We start from the raw sequence: 18413 nt of genomic DNA on the forward strand, positions 1-18413 counted from the left end.
AAAAAGCGTTTGAATGCTCCTGGTTGTCTATATTCTTTTCTCTTCCTCTCTATGCATACTGATTTCAGTTTTTGAGTTCTGACTCAAATTTTCTTGAGCAGTGTCTGTATTATCTGTGTATGTAACTCCAGAGATAACAGTGCCAGTTACAACAAACAGGAGCTCCATGGTGGAATGAACTCAAAACCAGGAAGTGAAGGGGAGAAGAGACAGGAGCGCAGGTGAAATCCTGAGATGAGAAAACCCCTTTAAGCGACAGCAATACCACAAATGTCCTGTTGGTTCTGCTCAACTTTCCGAGTCCCCCCCTAATAATTACACTTATAATAAAAGGACACGTGTGTGTTTTCTGGTGTACAAAGCATGAGAACATTTTCCAATGTTGAAGCGCATCAGCGTGGCCATCAACCCTTTCAGGTTTATGATCTTTACCACCAGTTTAATCCACATGAGGAGTTGCCTAATTTATGATGACATGTGTGGCTCTTCATAAATAGGGTGCACCCTCCACCAGTGCAGAGGACATGAAGACTGGTGTTGAAAATTCCAGTCTTCTTTCATCTCCCCATCCTGTAGTGGTTAGAAAAGCTGCGCGCTCTAGTCTTCATGCCTTCAATCACATTCACACCTCTTTATATGCACTTTGCAAACTGATATAACATGTTGCCTGCAGAAGGAACAGCATTCCCAACCGAGAGAGCCGACAGGACCAGGAGGAGCACTCTCTACAGATCTACAGATGGCGCAATGTTCATAACTTGCTGCAGCAGGAAATCTTATAAAAAAAAACACAAAAAAGTCAGTGAAAAGGTTGAGATAAATTTCCGAGCCACAGATTGCACTAGGTTTACACTCGTGTCATCTCTACATTGGTCTGGTCTGTGAGAAGAAGAGTACAATGGAGATGTAGGGGGCTAAAATGGTGATAACATATGCATATTCAAATAGACCCCCATTGTGTATAATGGGGCCCACTGGGTTTCCATCGTTATGAAACTGGAAAAAGTCCTTTCTGTGCCAACTTTCAGCGGGAGATATTGTGCCACCAATGATAGAATAAAAACCTTCAGTACAACAAATAATACGTACTAGTCCCCTTAAAAAAGCCCTCTCACCACCTTTGCCAACTCAAGCTCTTCGCATCCCTTCGTAGATTTGGCTCCACTATTTATAGGGCAGTTGGAATTTTTTCTTTAACTCCCACCATTCCTGAGCAATCGGTGTTCTTGGTTTCATCACCCGTAATACTAACTATACTTTCAGTTGGGTTGTTCCAGACTTTATGCACCAAGCCTGGAACCACCCACTGAAAGCATATTGGTTGCTATAACTAAGGGTCCATTCACATGGAGGAAAATGGTGAGGAATTTGGTGTGGAATTTCAGCGCTGAAAAAAAAAAGCCTCCCATTGACTTCAATGGGTTCCTTTTTCCTTGTTCTGTTTCCTTGTTCCCCCCAAATGGACTACTGAATGCACTTGTAACCAGCACATGTACCCCATAGACTATAATGGGGTCCGTGTGCTTTCCACGAATCATGCGGACATGAAAGTAGATCATGATTTTTTTCAGCGCTGGAATTCCACATCAAATTCCTCACCATTTTCCTCTGTGTGAATGCACCCAAAGGGCTTGTTCACACGGTGTAAAGTGAAAAATTCTAATAGCATCAGAGTCAATGGAGCTGCTCCAATTGAAAGATGCAAAGAATTGGTGGAGTTGGTGAAGGTGGTGAAAGGTCCTCTTTAACATCTTAGGCCAAGGTTTGCTTTTGTAGTCTAAGGCCGGATATAGCGGGATGCAAGAAAAACTGTAGCCGAAACACATTGCTGATTTTCCTGCAGCGGGTTTCACGAAACTTCCACAGTTTTCCTTCTTCAATTATACCTATAGGGAAATCGCCAGTGTTTCCGTAGGTATAATTGACATGCTGCAATTTCCAAAAACTTTTCTGTGCGGATGGGATTCCACCACACGTTTTCCACCGCATGCCACATTTCCATAGAAATATTAGTCTATGCCACCTCTGTAAAAATAGAACACAAGATCATTTTTCTAACTCTCAACTGGAACTGAAAGCAGATATGGATATTGAATTATTTGAATAGATATCCAAATTCTGATCTTCTCCATTTCCCCTTGGATATTGCTTTCACCTTGGACCACATATGTGCGTATTGTCCTCATGGATGGTATTTGCATATCGTAGGGCAGAAATCCTAGTTTGATCATTAATCTGCTCATTTTGATCTTTCAGATAGACCGGTGAAGATCCAACTTTTCACAATGCCTAACCTTGAGTATGTGAGCTTGATGGTGACCGATGCTGTTTCTCTACTTATTGCATGCCCAGGACATGCCAGCCTTGTTGTGCTGTATATTTTTGACTGGATAAGTAAAAAAAATCTTGATATCAAAGACAAACTTCTCTGTTGTCTTAGCCTAGGTAACCTACTACACGCTCTATTCCAAGTCTGGCTTGATTTGGTGGTCTTTTTGGATCTGACTTTTTCAGTGACAATTTATGAGATGTTGGTTATTACATTTGTTGAGATAACCACAATGTCCTGCACCCTCACCTTCTCAACTTGGCTTAGCGTCTACTTCTGTCTAAAGATTGTAAACCTCAAACATAGAATTTACTTATGTTTACAGGCCAGGTTCCCCAAGATGTTCCCATGGCTGATAACTTTCTCTTTATTTGGAACGATTCTCCTTAGCTTCACCTTCTCACTTCATGTGGACATGGTCTATGCATCTAAAAACGTAACCATATTTATAAGGCATGTAGACAATACAGTCAATTTCTTCGTGGAACCAGGACTACGCGATGTCCTTTTATGTTATTTGTTTGTATCTTTATTGTATTTTTTGCTATTTTTTAGCTCTGCTTTATCCATCATCCTATCTCTCTGTCTGCACCTGAAACACATAAAAATCAGAACCGCGGGATCACAAATCCCGTCTACGGAACCTCATATTTATGCCATTCACACTGTGACTTATCTTCTCTTCCTAAATGTGCTTTACCTTGTGTGTGTCTTATTAATCATGGCCTATGGACAAGAACAGACTTGGCATATCAGCATCTCCACATTGTTCAATATTTGTCATATCACTTCATTTATCGTTTTTATAAGAGGAAATAATAAGGTGCGAAACAAACTTAAAGAAATATTTGACCGACTTTGGTGTGTGTTTAGGAATGAGGAATGAAAGACCAATAGCAGGGTTAACAAAAATTTGATAGAAATTATTTAGCTTATTTGCTAGTTAAAACTAATCCTACTAATTTTATAAATGTGAAAGTTTGTGTATTTGTATGTTTGTGTGTTTGGATGTTTGTTACGCAAAAAGGGCTCAATGGATTTGGATGAAATTTGGCACACAGACAGATTGTAACCTCGATTAACACATAGGATACTTTTTATCCTGGTAAATGACATGGCTTTATGACTGTTATGAATTTATGTTCATCCTACTAATATTATAAATGTGAAAGTTTGTATATTTGGATGTTTGTTACTCAATTACGCAAAAATGGCGCAACGGATTTGGATGAAATTCAGCACACAGACAGATTGTAACCTCGATTAACACATAGGATACTTTTTATCCCGGTAAATGACATGGCTTTACGACTGTTATGAATTTATGTTCATCCTACTAATATATGTTTGTTACTCAATCACGCAAAAACGATTGAACGGATTTTGCGGAAATTTGGCACATAGATAGATAGGAACCCCGATTAAAATATAGGCTACTTTGTAGCCCGGTAAAAAATGCCACTACATGATCATTAAGCACGAATGTACACATACACTACGTTTGAGGACCTTTGATGACGTCATCACAGGCCCTTCAGCCATCCCATAGGATCATGCTATGTGGTGGGCGGAACTACATGCTAATTTGGGGGTGGAGCGAAACAGGAGGGAGCTGGACAGTCTGAAAGCTGAAGAAAATGGACTCTCATGCAAGATCAGGACACTACAGAACATACAGGCTGTGTGTGCCCAAGAGGAGAATATCGGCTGTAAGGTTTCAGTAAGTAGGACTGTTGTTCTGCCTTGGATGAGGGAGGGGGGAGAACTGTTGTACATTTCAGCAACATCCGTTCAGCCGTGTCTAACACAGAAACTGCTCAGACACTCTCACACAAATTCGCAGATGTAGCAGAGCTGAGGCACTCTACCAGTTTGTGTGTGTTACATGGGGGTATGTGGTCTTCTGACTGTGCTGGGGGGAAGGGTGAACTGTCTCAAATTTCACCAGCAGCCATTCGCCAACAACAACCCACAGACGAAGTCACTGGCAGAAGCTAGTATACTATATTACACTGCACTTGGCAGCAGCTTATTTGAGGTTCTGATAGAGCCAGGTCTGTTATCTCTCTATGTAAACACACAGATACAACTGAGTCCATTGTGTACAATCATTTGCATATTATCTAATCTGCTCCAGTGCTGAGACACTGAAATGAGAAAGCCTCTTTAATCCAAATTAGCAGTTTGCCAATTTTAAATATGCCGGGAAAATCTAATTTGTTGCAAAATTCCAAAACAACAAGAGCTATGAAGGTAGCCAGAAGTCACAGATTTTTCCTCAAGCGGAGATGAGGAGGATTGAGAAAGCTAGGCATCAAGCGGCTCATAGAGCAGCCAAAACGCCAGAGCAGGCGGATCAGCGACGCCAACAACACACTCATTATATGGCATCCCAGCAAGCTGCTGAGATGTGGGTACAATCACAGGCATAGCACAAAGAATGCCAGAAACACACTCATTATATGGCGTCCCAGCGAGCTGCTGAGACGCCGGAACAATCACAGGCACGGTGCGAGGAACAAGTTCAGCGGCAGGACAGCTTAAGAGCTGCCAAAACACCAGAGCAAGCGGATCAGCGATGCCAACAACACACTCGTTATATGGCATCCCAGCAAGCTGCTGAGATGTGGGTACAATCACAGACATAGCACGAAGAATGAGTTCCTGCAGGCCAGCTTGACAGCTGCCAAAACGCCGGAGCAGAGGGATCATCAATGCCAACAACAACACGTTCATTATATGGCATCCCAGTGAGCTGCTGAGATGCTGGCACAATCACAGGCACAGCACGAGGAACAAGTTCAACAGCAGGACAGCTTGAAACCTGCTGAAATTACAGAGCAGGCGACCATCGATGGCCCCAATTTGCTAAATATAGGCGGAACATTGACGCCAACAACACACAGATGAAGTTGCAGGCAGAGGTTAATTATATAAAACTGATATTTAAAAAAAAAAATTCTATGGTGAAGAAAATAATTTGTAAAAAAATTTGCAAACGTTCAACTATCTTAATAACAGAAGTGACTATTCTACCGGACATGCGTGACTACCACAACCTTGCTATAATGACTTCCGCAGACCTTCTGTATACATTCTGTACACCAAGGAGCGCTACTAAAAGCGGATCATTGGGATATTCCAATGGAAATTTATTTTATTTTTTTTTTTTAATCACAATAGTTTGCAAAATTACTTTAAAATGCAAATTTGCTTTACGTTTTGCCATTTCTATTGATGGCACGATTCATTTAATTATTGGTATGTTTTTTTGTGTGGATTAGTTAATTAGAAAATGACAAATGTTAATTTTTTTATTTTTTTCGTTAAATTGAAACTATATCAAGATTAAAGCAGAAGTAGAAGACTAGGTAACGATAACCAAGCTGAAGATTCTTTGAATATTATTATTATTATTATTATTATTATTATTATTATTATTATTATAAATAGATTTTTAATTCTGTATTAAATCCTGTTGTTTTTTTTTTCCCCAGAAATTTTTCTTTACGTCCTGTTATTACCAGTTATACTTACATTATATATATTGTTCTTTCAAAAATTACTAGTTTTTATTCGGAGATCCATTTCTTTTTTTGATTTCCATAAATTTTCGTCCAATTGCCTCTTGGTGGGGAAAGGTATTGCTGTGGTCAAGACAAGAGGCAGCTAAAGCCCTGCCCACTCTAGTGTGGTGTCACGGTACCGCAGCTCTGCCCCTATCACTTGAATAGGAGCACAGCTGCTTCAGACATCCTTCCTCAGGGATAAAGCATTCTAGAGCACCACTGCAGCTCAAGAAAAGTCTTGGAGATGGGATTGGGATGTTTGGATAACAGAGGACACAAGTCTATGGTTGTTGGAAGAATGGAGAGGACGGTTAGGATGGGAGACAGTGGTGAGAGAGGAGATATAGGGGGGCGCAGTGCTATGGATGGATTTGATAGTGAGTGTGATCATTTTATATAGTATTCTGTGATGGATGGGCAACCAGTACAGCGACTGACACAAGGTAGACATGTCTCTCTACTGGTTTGACAGAAAGATGAGTCTTGGGGCTTCAATCAGGAAAGATTGTATGGGAAGAGTTTAGTAAGGGTTGGTTCACATCTGCGTTGGTATTCTGTCCGGGAGAGTCCACATGGGGACCCCCTGATCGGAATACCAAACGCAATTGCAAGCGGTGTGCAGTAAAAGCCCATGGATCCCCATAGACTATAATGGGGTCCGAGTACTTGCCGTAGACAGAAATGGAGATATCCAGGTTAGATTGGTTAGTAGTAGAGATGAGCGAACACTAAAATGTTCGAGGTTCGAAATTCGATTCGAACAGCCGCTCACTGTTCGAGTGTTCGAATGGGTTTCGAACCCCATTATAGTCTATGGGGAACATAAACTCGTTAAGGGGGAAACCCAAATTCGTGTCTGGAGGGTCACCAAGTCCACTATGACACCCCAGGAAATGATACCAACACCCTGGAATGACACTGGGACAGCAGGGGAAGCATGTCTGGGGGCATAAAAGTCACTTTATTTCATGGAAATCCCTGTCAGTTTGCGATTTTCGCAAGCTAACTTTTCCCCATAGAAATGCATTGGCCAGTGCTGATTGGCCAGAGTACGGAACTCGACCAATCAGCGCTGGCTCTGCTGGAGGAGGCGGAGTCTAAGATCGCTCCACACCAGTCTCCATTCAGGTCCGACCTTAGACTCCGCCTCCTCCCGCAGAGCCAGCGCTGATTGGCCGAAGGCTGGCCTATGCATTCCTATGCGTATGCAGAGACTTAGCAGTGCTGAGTCAGTTTTGCTCAACTACACATCTGATGCACACTCGGCACTGCTACATCAGATGTAGCAATCTGATGTAGCAGAGCCGAGGGTGCACTAGAACCCCTGTGCAAACTCAGTTCACGCTAATAGAATGCATTGGCCAGCGCTGATTGGCCAATGCATTCTATTAGCCCGATGAAGTAGAGTTGAATGTGTGTGCTAAGCACACACATTCAGCACTGCTTCATCACGCCAATACAATGCATTAGCCAGTGCTGATTGGCCAGAGTACGGAATTCGGCCAATCAGCGCTGGCTCTGCTGGAGGAGGCGGAGTCTAAGGTCGGACCTGAATGGAGACTGGTGTGGAGCGATCTTAGACTCCGCCTCCTCCAGCAGAGCCAGCGCTGATTGGCCGAATTCCGTACTCTGGCCAATCAGCACTGGCTAATGCATTGTATTGGCGTGATGAAGCAGTGCTGAATGTGTGTGCTTAGCACACACATTCAACTCTACTTCATCGGGCTAATAGAATGCATTGGCCAATCAGCGCTGGCCAATGCATTCTATTAGCTTGATGAAGCAGAGTGTGCACAAGGGTTCAAGCGCACCCTCGGCTCTGATGTAGCAGAGCCGAGGGTGCACAAGGGTTCAAGCGCACCCTCGGCTCTCCTACATCAGAGCCGAGGGTGCGCTTGAACCCTTGTGCAGCCTCGGCTCTGCTACATCAGAGCCGAGGGTGCGCTTGAACCCTTGTGCACACTCTGCTTCATCAAGCTAATAGAGTGCATTGGCCAGCGCTGATTGGCCAGAGTACGGAATTCGGCCAATCAGCGCTGGCCAATGCATCCCTATGGGAAAAAGTTTATCTCACAAAAATCATAATTACACACCCGATAGAGCCCCAAAAAGTTATTTTTAATAACATTCCCCCCTAAATAAAGGTTATCCCTAGCTATCCCTGCCTGTACAGCTATCCCTGTCTCATAGTCACAAAGTTCACATTCTCATATGACCCGGATTTGAAATCCACTATTCGTCTAAAATGGAGGTCACCTGATTTCGGCAGCCAATGACTTTTTCCAATTTTTTTCAATGCCCCCGGTGTCGTAGTTCCTGTCCCACCTCCCCTGCGCTGTTATTGGTGCAAAAAAGGCGCCAGGGAAGGTGGGAGGGGAATCGAATTTTGGCGCACTTTACCACGCGGTGTTCGATTCGATTCGAACATGGCGAACACCCTGATATCCGATCGAACATGTGTTCGATAGAACACTGTTCGCTCATCTCTAGTTAGTAGATGGAGGGAACACAAGAAGTTCAGTTTTTGAAAGATTCAATTTCAGTTAAAGAGAAGACATGATGTAAGAGACAGCAGAGAGACAGTCACTGGTGTTCTGGAGTAGTGCGGGGTAATGTCATGGGCCAAATCTGCTGATGGTTTGTCCAATGGGGCTTTGTAGAAGGAGAAGAGTTCAATTTAAGAAGTTGCTTGAGAATTTCTTCTTCTCATGTTAATATTTTACACCTATAAAGGAACCGCACTGCAAGAAGACGTAACATCAAATTGTATATGATATAATACTGCAGTCAGTGTCTGAATGAATGCAATCACTTTCCATATTACGCCAAAGCCTTTGCGGCAAAGTTTTATTGGATCAAAATGAAACCAAATACAACGGAGCGTTTTCTTATTAATATTGGTATGACAAGAATAAGACATAATACATAAAAGGAAGGTAAAGTGTGGAAAAATAGTCAACATAAAAGTGGTAAAATTCTAAGGGCTAGTTCACATGTAGTTTTTTGATCCGTATTTTGACACGGGAAGCCGTTTCATAATCCGGACCGAAATGCGCCTGCCAACTGGCTTCTGACAGTCACGGCTTTCCGTTCCGGATTAGGCCCAAATGAATGGGTCTAATCAGGAGGCTGGTGTTGCAAGGCTGAATTAGCCGCGAAGTCCATCTGAAGAAAAGGCAACCCGCTTCTTTTTCCGTGAGTGGGAACAAACCGCTAGCACTTTGTTCCCGCTCGCGGTAAAAGGAAGTGACAGGCCCCCACTGATTTCAATGGGAGGCGGTTTTTTGAGCAGGATTTTGACGTGGGTTCTCCAGTTTCTCAGGCAGAAGACGGAAACCTGCAAAGCGGAGACCGGGTGCCGGGGTGAACCCACCCTTACAGTCAATTTGACTGGCTGAGATATCCCCCACCCACCTAGCGTCACCTCCAACTATACCCACTGTCTAAAATAGTGGTCAGTGGAGCTGACATGGCACACCTTAGGCCTGGTTCACATCTGCTTTCCCGAACGGGAAAGCAGTGAGTTTATGAAAGCACACGGACCCCATAGACTATAATGGGGTCCATGTGTTTTCTGCGCGCTCTCCGCACAAGTCATGCGGAGAGGAAAGTAGTTCATGAAGTACTTTTCTCTCTGCAAGACTCACGCGAACAGCACGTGGAAAAAACACGGACCCCATTATAGTCTATAAGGTCCATGTGCTTTCATAGTTCACCGCTTGTCAGTGCGTTTGGTATTCCATTCAAGGAGACTGAACTGGAATATGGAATGCAGATGTGAACTAGGCCTTAGGGACAAATGAGAACCGGGCACCTAAGATGAGATACTTCTATGCTAGTTTTAAGGCGTAGCAGGATCAGTACATTAGGATTACAGGAGGTCTAGTCAACACCTTGTTGAACTGATGAAATTACGCCAAATAGCATGCACTTTTTTCTGTAACTTGCTACTTCCTCGTATTAATATTACTATACCAAGAACGTGACACAAAGCAAAAAGGAAGGGGAAAACTTCAGTCCACTGTCCGGATACATTTAATACTAGGACATGTAAGAGTAAGACAAAATAGAAGAGGTTAAAAACTAGTAAGGAGAGAAGTTTTTTCACGGCGGTGACATGAGCCTCTACAATCTGAGCTCTGGACCCTAAGGAGTTATTATGTATCTGTCTAATATGTCTTTGCAGAGATAGAATTATACTCAGAGCCGAACTGAAAAACACTAAAAAGCAAAAGGAAGAAAACATAATATAAGGTGCACAGTAAAGTTCTATGAAGGAGTATTCTGGATTCGGTGGAGTAACGGTCCGGTTTACTCTTTGTCTTTGTGCCAAATTTAGTGCAACCGGAGCACTTATAACAAGGGAAGCCAAGACAGATGGAAGGAGGATCCAGGGGAACATCTTGGGGAACATGCGCTGAATAGAGATGTAGAGGTTGTGGTTGACGTTCACAATCTTCAGGCAGAAGTGAATGGAGAGCCAGGTGGAGAAGAGCAAGGTGCAGAATATTATGGAGAGATACAACAGGTTAATCAATAGCTGTTCAGGTCTAGTTGTAAGATATCCTTTAGTAAACCCAACAAAGTCAACAATGGCATGAAATGATCTGTGAATGAGCATAAGTAGACCAATCCCGGAGATGAGCTGATCACTTATATCAAGTCTTTCGTTCTTCATCCAATCCAGAGTATTCACGACTACTATGAACATGTATCCAGGGATTGATATCAATATAGAAATCAGATTTACAACCAAGATAGTGATCTCACAAATGGTGGTCATCTTGGTATCAATATTCGTAGACAATATGGAATGCAATAGTCAGCGACCAGTTATCTTGAAGAAAAGCTTATGTCCTGCTCACATGTTATGGGGACACACTTTATACGGTTGCTACAATGGAAAGATGCAAAGTCAATCACGTCTGGATATACAAGAGGCAAATCTTTTTCCAAGCTGAATCATTTAAATAGACAATGTTATGTTCACAGACATTGCGTAAATAGTACAGGCTATGATATGAAAATGTGTACTATGCCTTAAAGGGGTTGTACAGGATATCTTAGTACTGAGACGGAAGGTCAAGGGAAGGTAAGACTTGTCCCAGCTCTCCAGCGGCAGCCAAGGGGATTGTTCTGGCAATCAGACTTTCGACTTTCTGGCAGGATTTGTGTCATGAATACATTTTGTAACATACTTTATTAATACATTTTGGCTCCTTTGTGTGAAATTCTGCATTATTTTTTTTCACTTTTTCCTTTGTTTCTCTATTGAGAGCTGTTCCTGCCTCTCACTGAATGTTACTGTGTATGGAGTAGGGGCTGTGTAAGATGTAGACCATGAGGGTGGTTATATCTCAGACATTATAAGATGTACAAACTTTCGTGTCAAATGGAAGAGGATATTCACTTCTTTCATGGGACACTATGGCGGCAGTACTATCTAAATTATTTCCATAGATATCACTGGTTGGAATCACAGTCGGGATTGGGATTTTTTATAGGATGTGGCTATTTATAGGTACCGTACCTATGAACTACTGGCTATTTTTAGTTACTAGAGATGAGCGAACACCATTCGATCAAATACATATTCGATCGAATATCAGGTCGTTCGAGGTATTCGATTACAATCGAATACCACGAGGCAAACGCAGTAAAAATTCGTATCCCCTCCCACCTTCCCTGGCGCGTTTTTTGCACCAATAACTGTTTAGAGGAGGTGGGACAGGAACTACGACAACAGAGGTAGTTAAAAAAAATTTAAAAAAAACCCATTGGCTGCTGAAATCAGGTGACCTCCAATTTAGACGAATGGTGGATTTAACATTTGATTAATTTGGGACTGTGAACTATGTGACTGTGAGACAGGGACAGATGTACAGGCAGGGTTAGCTAGGGATTAGCTTTATTTAGTTGGGAATGTTACTCACACAGCTATTTGGGGCTCTATCTGGTTGGGATCCCTGTCAGCTTGCAATATGCGCAAGCTGACTTTTTCCCATAGGAATGCATTGACCAGCGTTGATTGGCCAGTGTACAGCATTCGGCCAATCAACACTGGTTCTGCCTGAGGAGGCGGAGTCTAAAATCGGTCCACAGCAGTTTCCATTCTGGTCCGATTTTAGCCAACAGAGTGTAGAGAAGTAGCAGAGCTGAGTGTGTGCTGAGCTCTGTTACACCAGAGATGTGTGTGACAGGAGGAGTAGCTGGAAGGATGGTTGGCAGTAGTGCAGAGCTGTGTGTGTGACAGGAGGAGTAGCTGGAGGGGTGGTTGGAAGTAGTGCAGAGCTGTGTGTGTGACAGAAGGAGTAGCTGGAGGGATGGTTGGAAGTAGTGCAGAACTGTGTGTGTGACAGGAGGAGTAGCTGGAGGGATGGTTGGAAGTAGTGCAGACTGTGTGTGTGACAGGAGGAGTAGTGAAGACTGGGTGTGTGACAGGAGGAGTAGTTGGAGGGATTGTTGGGTGCAGCAGAGCTGAGCCCTGCTTCATCTCCGGTGTCTGGAGTAGCCAAGCTGAGCGCACGGCTAGCTCTGCTTCATCTCGCCATAGGAATGCATTGACCAGCGTTGATTGGCCAGTGTACAGCATTCGGCCAATCAACACTGGTTCTGCCTGAGGAGGCGGAGTCTAAAATCGGTCCACAGCAGTTTCCATTCTGGTCCGATTTTAGACTCCGCCAACAGAGTGTAGAGAAGTAGCAGAGCTGAGTGTGTGCTGAGCTCTGTTACACCAGAGATGTGTGTGACAGGAGGAGTAGCTGGAAGGATGGTTGGCAGTAGTGCAGAGCTGTGTGTGTGACAGGAGGAGTAGCTGGAGGGGTGGTTGGAAGTAGTGCAGAGCTGTGTGTGTGACAGGAGGAGTAGCTGGAGGGATGGTTGGAAGTAGTGCAGACTGTGTGTGTGACAGGAGGAGTAGTTGGAGGGATTGTTGGGTGCAGCAGAGCTGAGCCCTGCTTCATCTCCGGTGTCTGGAGTAGCCAAGCTGAGCGCACGGCTAGCTCTGCTTCATCTCGCCATAGGAATGCATTGACCAGCGTTGATTGGCCAGTGTATAGCATTCGGCCAATCAACACTAGTTCTGCCGGAGGAGGCGGAGTCTAAGATCGGATCAGAATGGAAACTGCTGTGGACCGATTTTAGACTCCGCCTCCTCAGGCAGAACCAGCGTTGATTCGCCGAATGCTGTACACTGGCCAATCAACGCTGCTCAATGCATTCCTATGGGAAAAAGCCAGCTCGCACATATCGCAAGCTGACAGGGATCCCGACCAGATAGAGCCCCAAAGAGCTGGGTGAGTGACATTCCCCCCTAAATAAAGGTAATCCCTAGCTAACCCTGCCTGTAGATCTGTCTCTGTCTCACAGTCACATAGTTCACAGTCCCAAATTAATCGAATGTTAAATCCACCATTCGTCTAAATTAGAGGTCACCTGATTTCGGCAGCTAATGGGTTTTTAAAATTTTTTTAACTGCTTCCGTTGTCGTAGTTCCTGTCCCACCTCCCCTGCGCAGTTATTGGTGCAAAAAAACGCGCCAGGGAAGGTGGGAGGGGATACGAATTTTTACTGCGTTTGCCTCGTGGTATTCGATTGTAATCGAATACCTCAAACGGCCTGATATTCGATCGAATATATGTTCGCTCATCTCTAGTAACTATAAATAGCCAGTTGTTTATAGGTATGGTACCTATGGGTACCTATAAAAAGTTTAAAGGTACGAACGGTACCTAAAAATAGCCAGTAGTTCATAGGTACGGTACCTAGAAATAGCCACATCCTTTTTTATATTCTATATATTAAATATTCTAATCCCGATCTCCTCTTTTATATGGCAAAAAAAGGGGATTGTATGTTTTATAATGTCTGAGATATCACTGTTTGTAGTGACCCCCCCCCTCCATCCTCATTTTCTCTACATCTTACACAGCTCGGACTCCATACACAGTAACTGTTAGGATGGGCTGGGACCTCCGCTGTGCTGCGTGTTGGCCCCCGGCCCGCTCTGTGTCTGGCGCCAGCACTTCCAGGGTCGGGGGGGGTCAGCGGCTATTTAGGCGTCATTCTAGCTCTGGCCTATCGCTGGTTATTCGTTTACCCCCACGGTATCATCTCCTAGCGAAGAGCCTCTCCTGTTTTTCTCCTTGCTCCCTGTCACCTGTCTCCTGTCCTTGTACTTGGATTCCATGGATTGTTTGACCAGGCCAGTGCAGAAATAGAAGCTGGTTGCATTCAAATGTATGTTTAACCCCTTAAATGATAAGGGTATTTATAGGGCTGTGACATCACAGGGCTGGCTGGCAGCTGATTGGCTGCACACACCAGTGATCCCACATTCCCAGAGTTCCATGTCCAAACTAAGGAAAAAATGTGATTTGTTACGATGAAGTGTGAGGAAATCCGGATTCAATGCGAATCAAATATTTCCTGAAATTCGAATTGAATTCCACTTTGATTCGCTCATCTCTAGTCACAATGTTGTCCATGAGGGATAAAATAAATGTACGCTATTATGCGCACCCCAATACACACTTAATGGTTCTTATTGTTTAGCTAGTTCTAATTTTAAACTAGGGGAAGGAAGTTGATTTTAACTTTTATTATTTAAAAAAACCTTCACCTTATTCCACTTTTTCAGGCCTACTTAGTGGACTTGAAAATGCAATTTTTTGATTGCTTGTGCAATAAACTGCAATAGTTCTGTATTCCAGTGTAAACCCTGAAATATCCCGGGTGTATTAGTGTTGGCAGGTTTGGGGGTCTCCACTAGGGCCCCAGCCAGTGGCGTAACTAGGAATGGTGGGGTCCTGTGGCGAACTTTTGACAACATGGCCCCCCCTCTGATAGATCATGACTGCCCCCACCCCCCGAATTCCTGGGTGTACTATTATGCCCTATAGTGGCCCCTGCACACAGTATTATCCCCCATAGTGGCCCCTGCACACACTATATGCCCCATAGTGGCCCCTGCACACAGTATTATGTCCCCATAGTGGCCCCTGCACACAGTATTATCCCCCATAGTGGCCCCTGCACACAGTATTATGCCCCATAGTGGCCCCTGCACACAGTATAATCCCCCATAGTGGCCCCTGCACACAGTATTATGTCCCATAGTGTCCCCTGCACACACTATTATCCCCCATAGTGTCCCCTGCACACAGTATTATGTCCCATAGTGTCCCCTGCACACAGTATTATGCCCCATAGTGTCCCCTGCACACAGTATTATGTCCCATAGTGGCCCCTGCACACAGTATTATGCCCCATAGTGTCCCCTGCACACAGTATTATGTCCCATAGTGGCCCCTGCACACAGTATTATGCCCCATAGTGGCCCCTGCACACAGTATTATGTCCCATAGTGGCCCCTGCACACAGTATTATCCCCCATAGTGGTCCCTGCACACAGTATTATCCCCCATAGTGCCCCCTGCACACAGTATTATGTCCCATAGTGTCCCCTGCACACAGTATTATGCCCCATAGTGTCCCCTGCACACAGTATTATGTCCCATAGTGTCCCCTGCACACAGTATTATGCCCCATAGTGTCCCCTGCACACAGTATTATGTCCCATAGTGGCCCCTGCACACAGTATTATGTCCCATAGTGGCCCCTACACACAGTATTATGCCCCATAGTGGTCCCTGCACACAGTATTATCCCCCATAGTGGCCCCTGCACACAGTATTATGCCCCATAGTGTCCCCTGCACACAGTATTATGTCCCATAGTGGCCCCTACACACAGTATTATGCCCCATAGTGGCCACTGCACACAGTATTATGCCCCCATAGTGGCCCCTGCACACAGTCTCATGCCCCATAGTGGCCCCAGCACACAGTATTAAGACCTACTGTGGACACTCGTGAACAATTATTATACTCTGGGGTCTTTTCAGATCGGAGACCGAGGGGGGATACCAACATAAAAAACAATGTTACTTACGTATTCCTGGCTCCGCTACACTCCTCGGTGGTGTCAGCCATCTTCAATGATGTCCAGGATGTCACATGACCAGGCCCCAGTCATGTGACATCAGGGACGTCACACGAGTAGGCCCGAGGAATGCCCAGAGCCGGAGAATAACACTGTGTTTTATGTTCCCTTACCTCTCCTGGCCCTCCAATCATTATACTCGGGGGTCTGAAAATGTCCCGGGCCCTGTGAAAACTACTACCACTGCTACCCCCGTAGTTACGCCCCTGGCCCCAGCTACCATGAAAACTATCAGTTCCCCACATTGTTATCAGGGGAGGGGGGGAGGGGAAGGTGGTGATCATAGTCCTCTTACAGTCCTCGTCATATGTAACTACTCAGATGTAGTCTACGGGGTCCGTGAGATTACACAGGTAACCAATTTTTAAGCAGATTGGATTTCCATTTTTTGGGTGCCCAAGCAGACCCAAAAAACAGGTGTGAACATGACACAATGCAAGTTGTGGATACATGTAGTGTTAAAAATATCTGTAGAGCAAAGTAGAATTCATTGGAGAGAATTGTCTTCAGGGCGGTAACATGAACTTCAATCTCAGCTCTAAATTCTATGGAGTTATTATGTATTGGTTTAATATAATAATGTCTATGCAAAGATAAAATTATATTCAGAGCCCGGCCGAAAAACAAGAAGAAAACACTTCATAGGGAACTAAATAAACAGTCTGGATCTTGTGGAGCAGTTGTACAGTTCAGGAATACTAGTAGATATGGGCGAATCAGCTCGTAACAGGCCAGGTTCATCCCAAATATTCCAAGTTGTTCGTTTTTTATGAAACCGAACAAATGAAGATTTGTCTTGAGCAAACCAATATGGCCGCTGCATTATACTCTGGGATCTCCCCAGACCACAGTATAAGGCGGAGTTCAGACGGAGTATTTTGGGTAGGAATTTGACGCGGAGGCGGTCTCAGGTTCCGGTCCAAAATACGGGGCAGCCTTGACTGGATGCAGATGGATCTGGATTAGGCCCAAATGAATGGGCCTAGTCGGGAGTGTCTTCGGGCGGATTCGCGAGGCACAATCCGCGTGAAGAATGAGCAGGTCCATTCTTTTTTCCAGGAGCCAGAACAAACGGGTCCCGGAAAAAAGAAACTACCACCTCCCATCCGTTACCACTCGTGGGCGCCCCTGGCGCTCTTCTGGGATGTCTTCTGAGGCCTGTCCTTGAGCCTTAACCGTCACTTGGGTTGCCGAGTGTCATGACATCATGGTCCAATTACAGACGTGACCCCTGGGCCGATGACATCACAGAAGAGCACTGGACGCTGCAAAGAGGCCCAAGAGAGGTAACAGAAGGTGAGTATGAATGTTTTTTTTTAAATTTTTCCATCTACTACAGTATACTCTGGGGTTGTTCCAAAACAAATCGGGGACCTGAACCTCTGAAACTGAACCCAGAACAAATCTTGAGAGCTTAGTCCATCTCTGAATACTAGATGTATCAGCTTAAATGTAGAAGGAGCACTTACAAGAACAGATAGAAGGATCCATGAGAGAACCTTTGGCAACCAGCGCCGTATACAGATATAGAGTTTGCTGTTGATGTGCAAATGTTCCATTTTATAGGGGCAACATGGTGGCTCAGTGGTTAGCACTGCAGCCTTGCAGCGCTGGAGTCCTGGGCTTGAATCCCGCCAGGAACAACATCTGCAAGGAGTTTGTATGTTCTCCCTGTGTTTGCATGGATTTCCTCCCATTCTACAAAGACATACTTAAATGGAAAAAAAAAGTACTTTGTGCTCCCTCTATGGGGCTCACCATCTACATCAAAACACTGCGCTACTCCATAGACATTGAAAACACACGCACTTTATTGAGGTTTCTTACACACGACGCTTTGGACAGCGTTTCGGGGAATACCCCTTTATCAAGTATATAACACGCGTATCCAATTAACACACAGAGCCAAGAATAACAATTATAAAAATCCAAAAAACTATAAAAAACTGACGCAAAGGTCATATATAAATGCACACATAAATACATATAAAAAATAATATAACCTTGTGATTTTCTAAAAAACTGTAATTATAAATATAACATATTCCCCATGTATTTTTATATAAGTATATATGACATGATTATGATATTAACAGTACATAACGTTGGTTTGACATAAGAAATCATATATACACACAGGGGTGAACCTAGTCTTTGTGCCGCCTGAGGCGGACATCAGAAAGCCCCCCCCTACCCGGGAGGAGGGGGCGGAGCCGAATGGAGGGGCGGAGACGAGCGGAGGGGGCGGAGCGGGCGGCGTTAGCAGGCAGAGAAAAGGCAGGGAGAGGACCTGCTCTCTGCTAAGCGTGAGGGGCGGCTGCTGAAGCAGTGCTGCATCCACAGGGCTGCCCCAATCCACCACTCGGTGATGGTGACGCTAAGCCAGTCCAGGGCAGCTTGTCCTGGACTGGATTAGGACAGCAAAAATGCCCTGCTTTCTGCAGGGACATGCAGTGTGTGGGGATGCGTAAAGCGTATGGCAAGGATCAAGTATGTGGACTTTTTAAATGTTC

The 18413-nt window shown here is 44.5% G+C and overlaps 1 protein-coding gene across 1 annotated transcript in view; it reads right to left on the reverse strand.

The window, feature by feature from the left end:
- The window catches only part of LOC142214567 (embryonic protein UVS.2-like), a 37333-nt gene extending 26652 nt beyond the window's left edge, over positions 1-10681 (reverse strand). Inside the window, exon 1 of the mRNA XM_075283510.1 lies at positions 10214-10681. Within this exon, the coding sequence (XP_075139611.1) occupies positions 10214-10681 (468 nt within the window). The remainder of the gene's footprint in view (positions 1-10213) is intronic.
- Positions 10682-18413: the final 7732 nt, after the last annotated feature.

Source organism: Leptodactylus fuscus, chromosome 7 (assembly GCF_031893055.1).
Source record: "Leptodactylus fuscus isolate aLepFus1 chromosome 7, aLepFus1.hap2, whole genome shotgun sequence".
NCBI lineage: Eukaryota > Metazoa > Chordata > Amphibia > Anura > Leptodactylidae > Leptodactylus > Leptodactylus fuscus.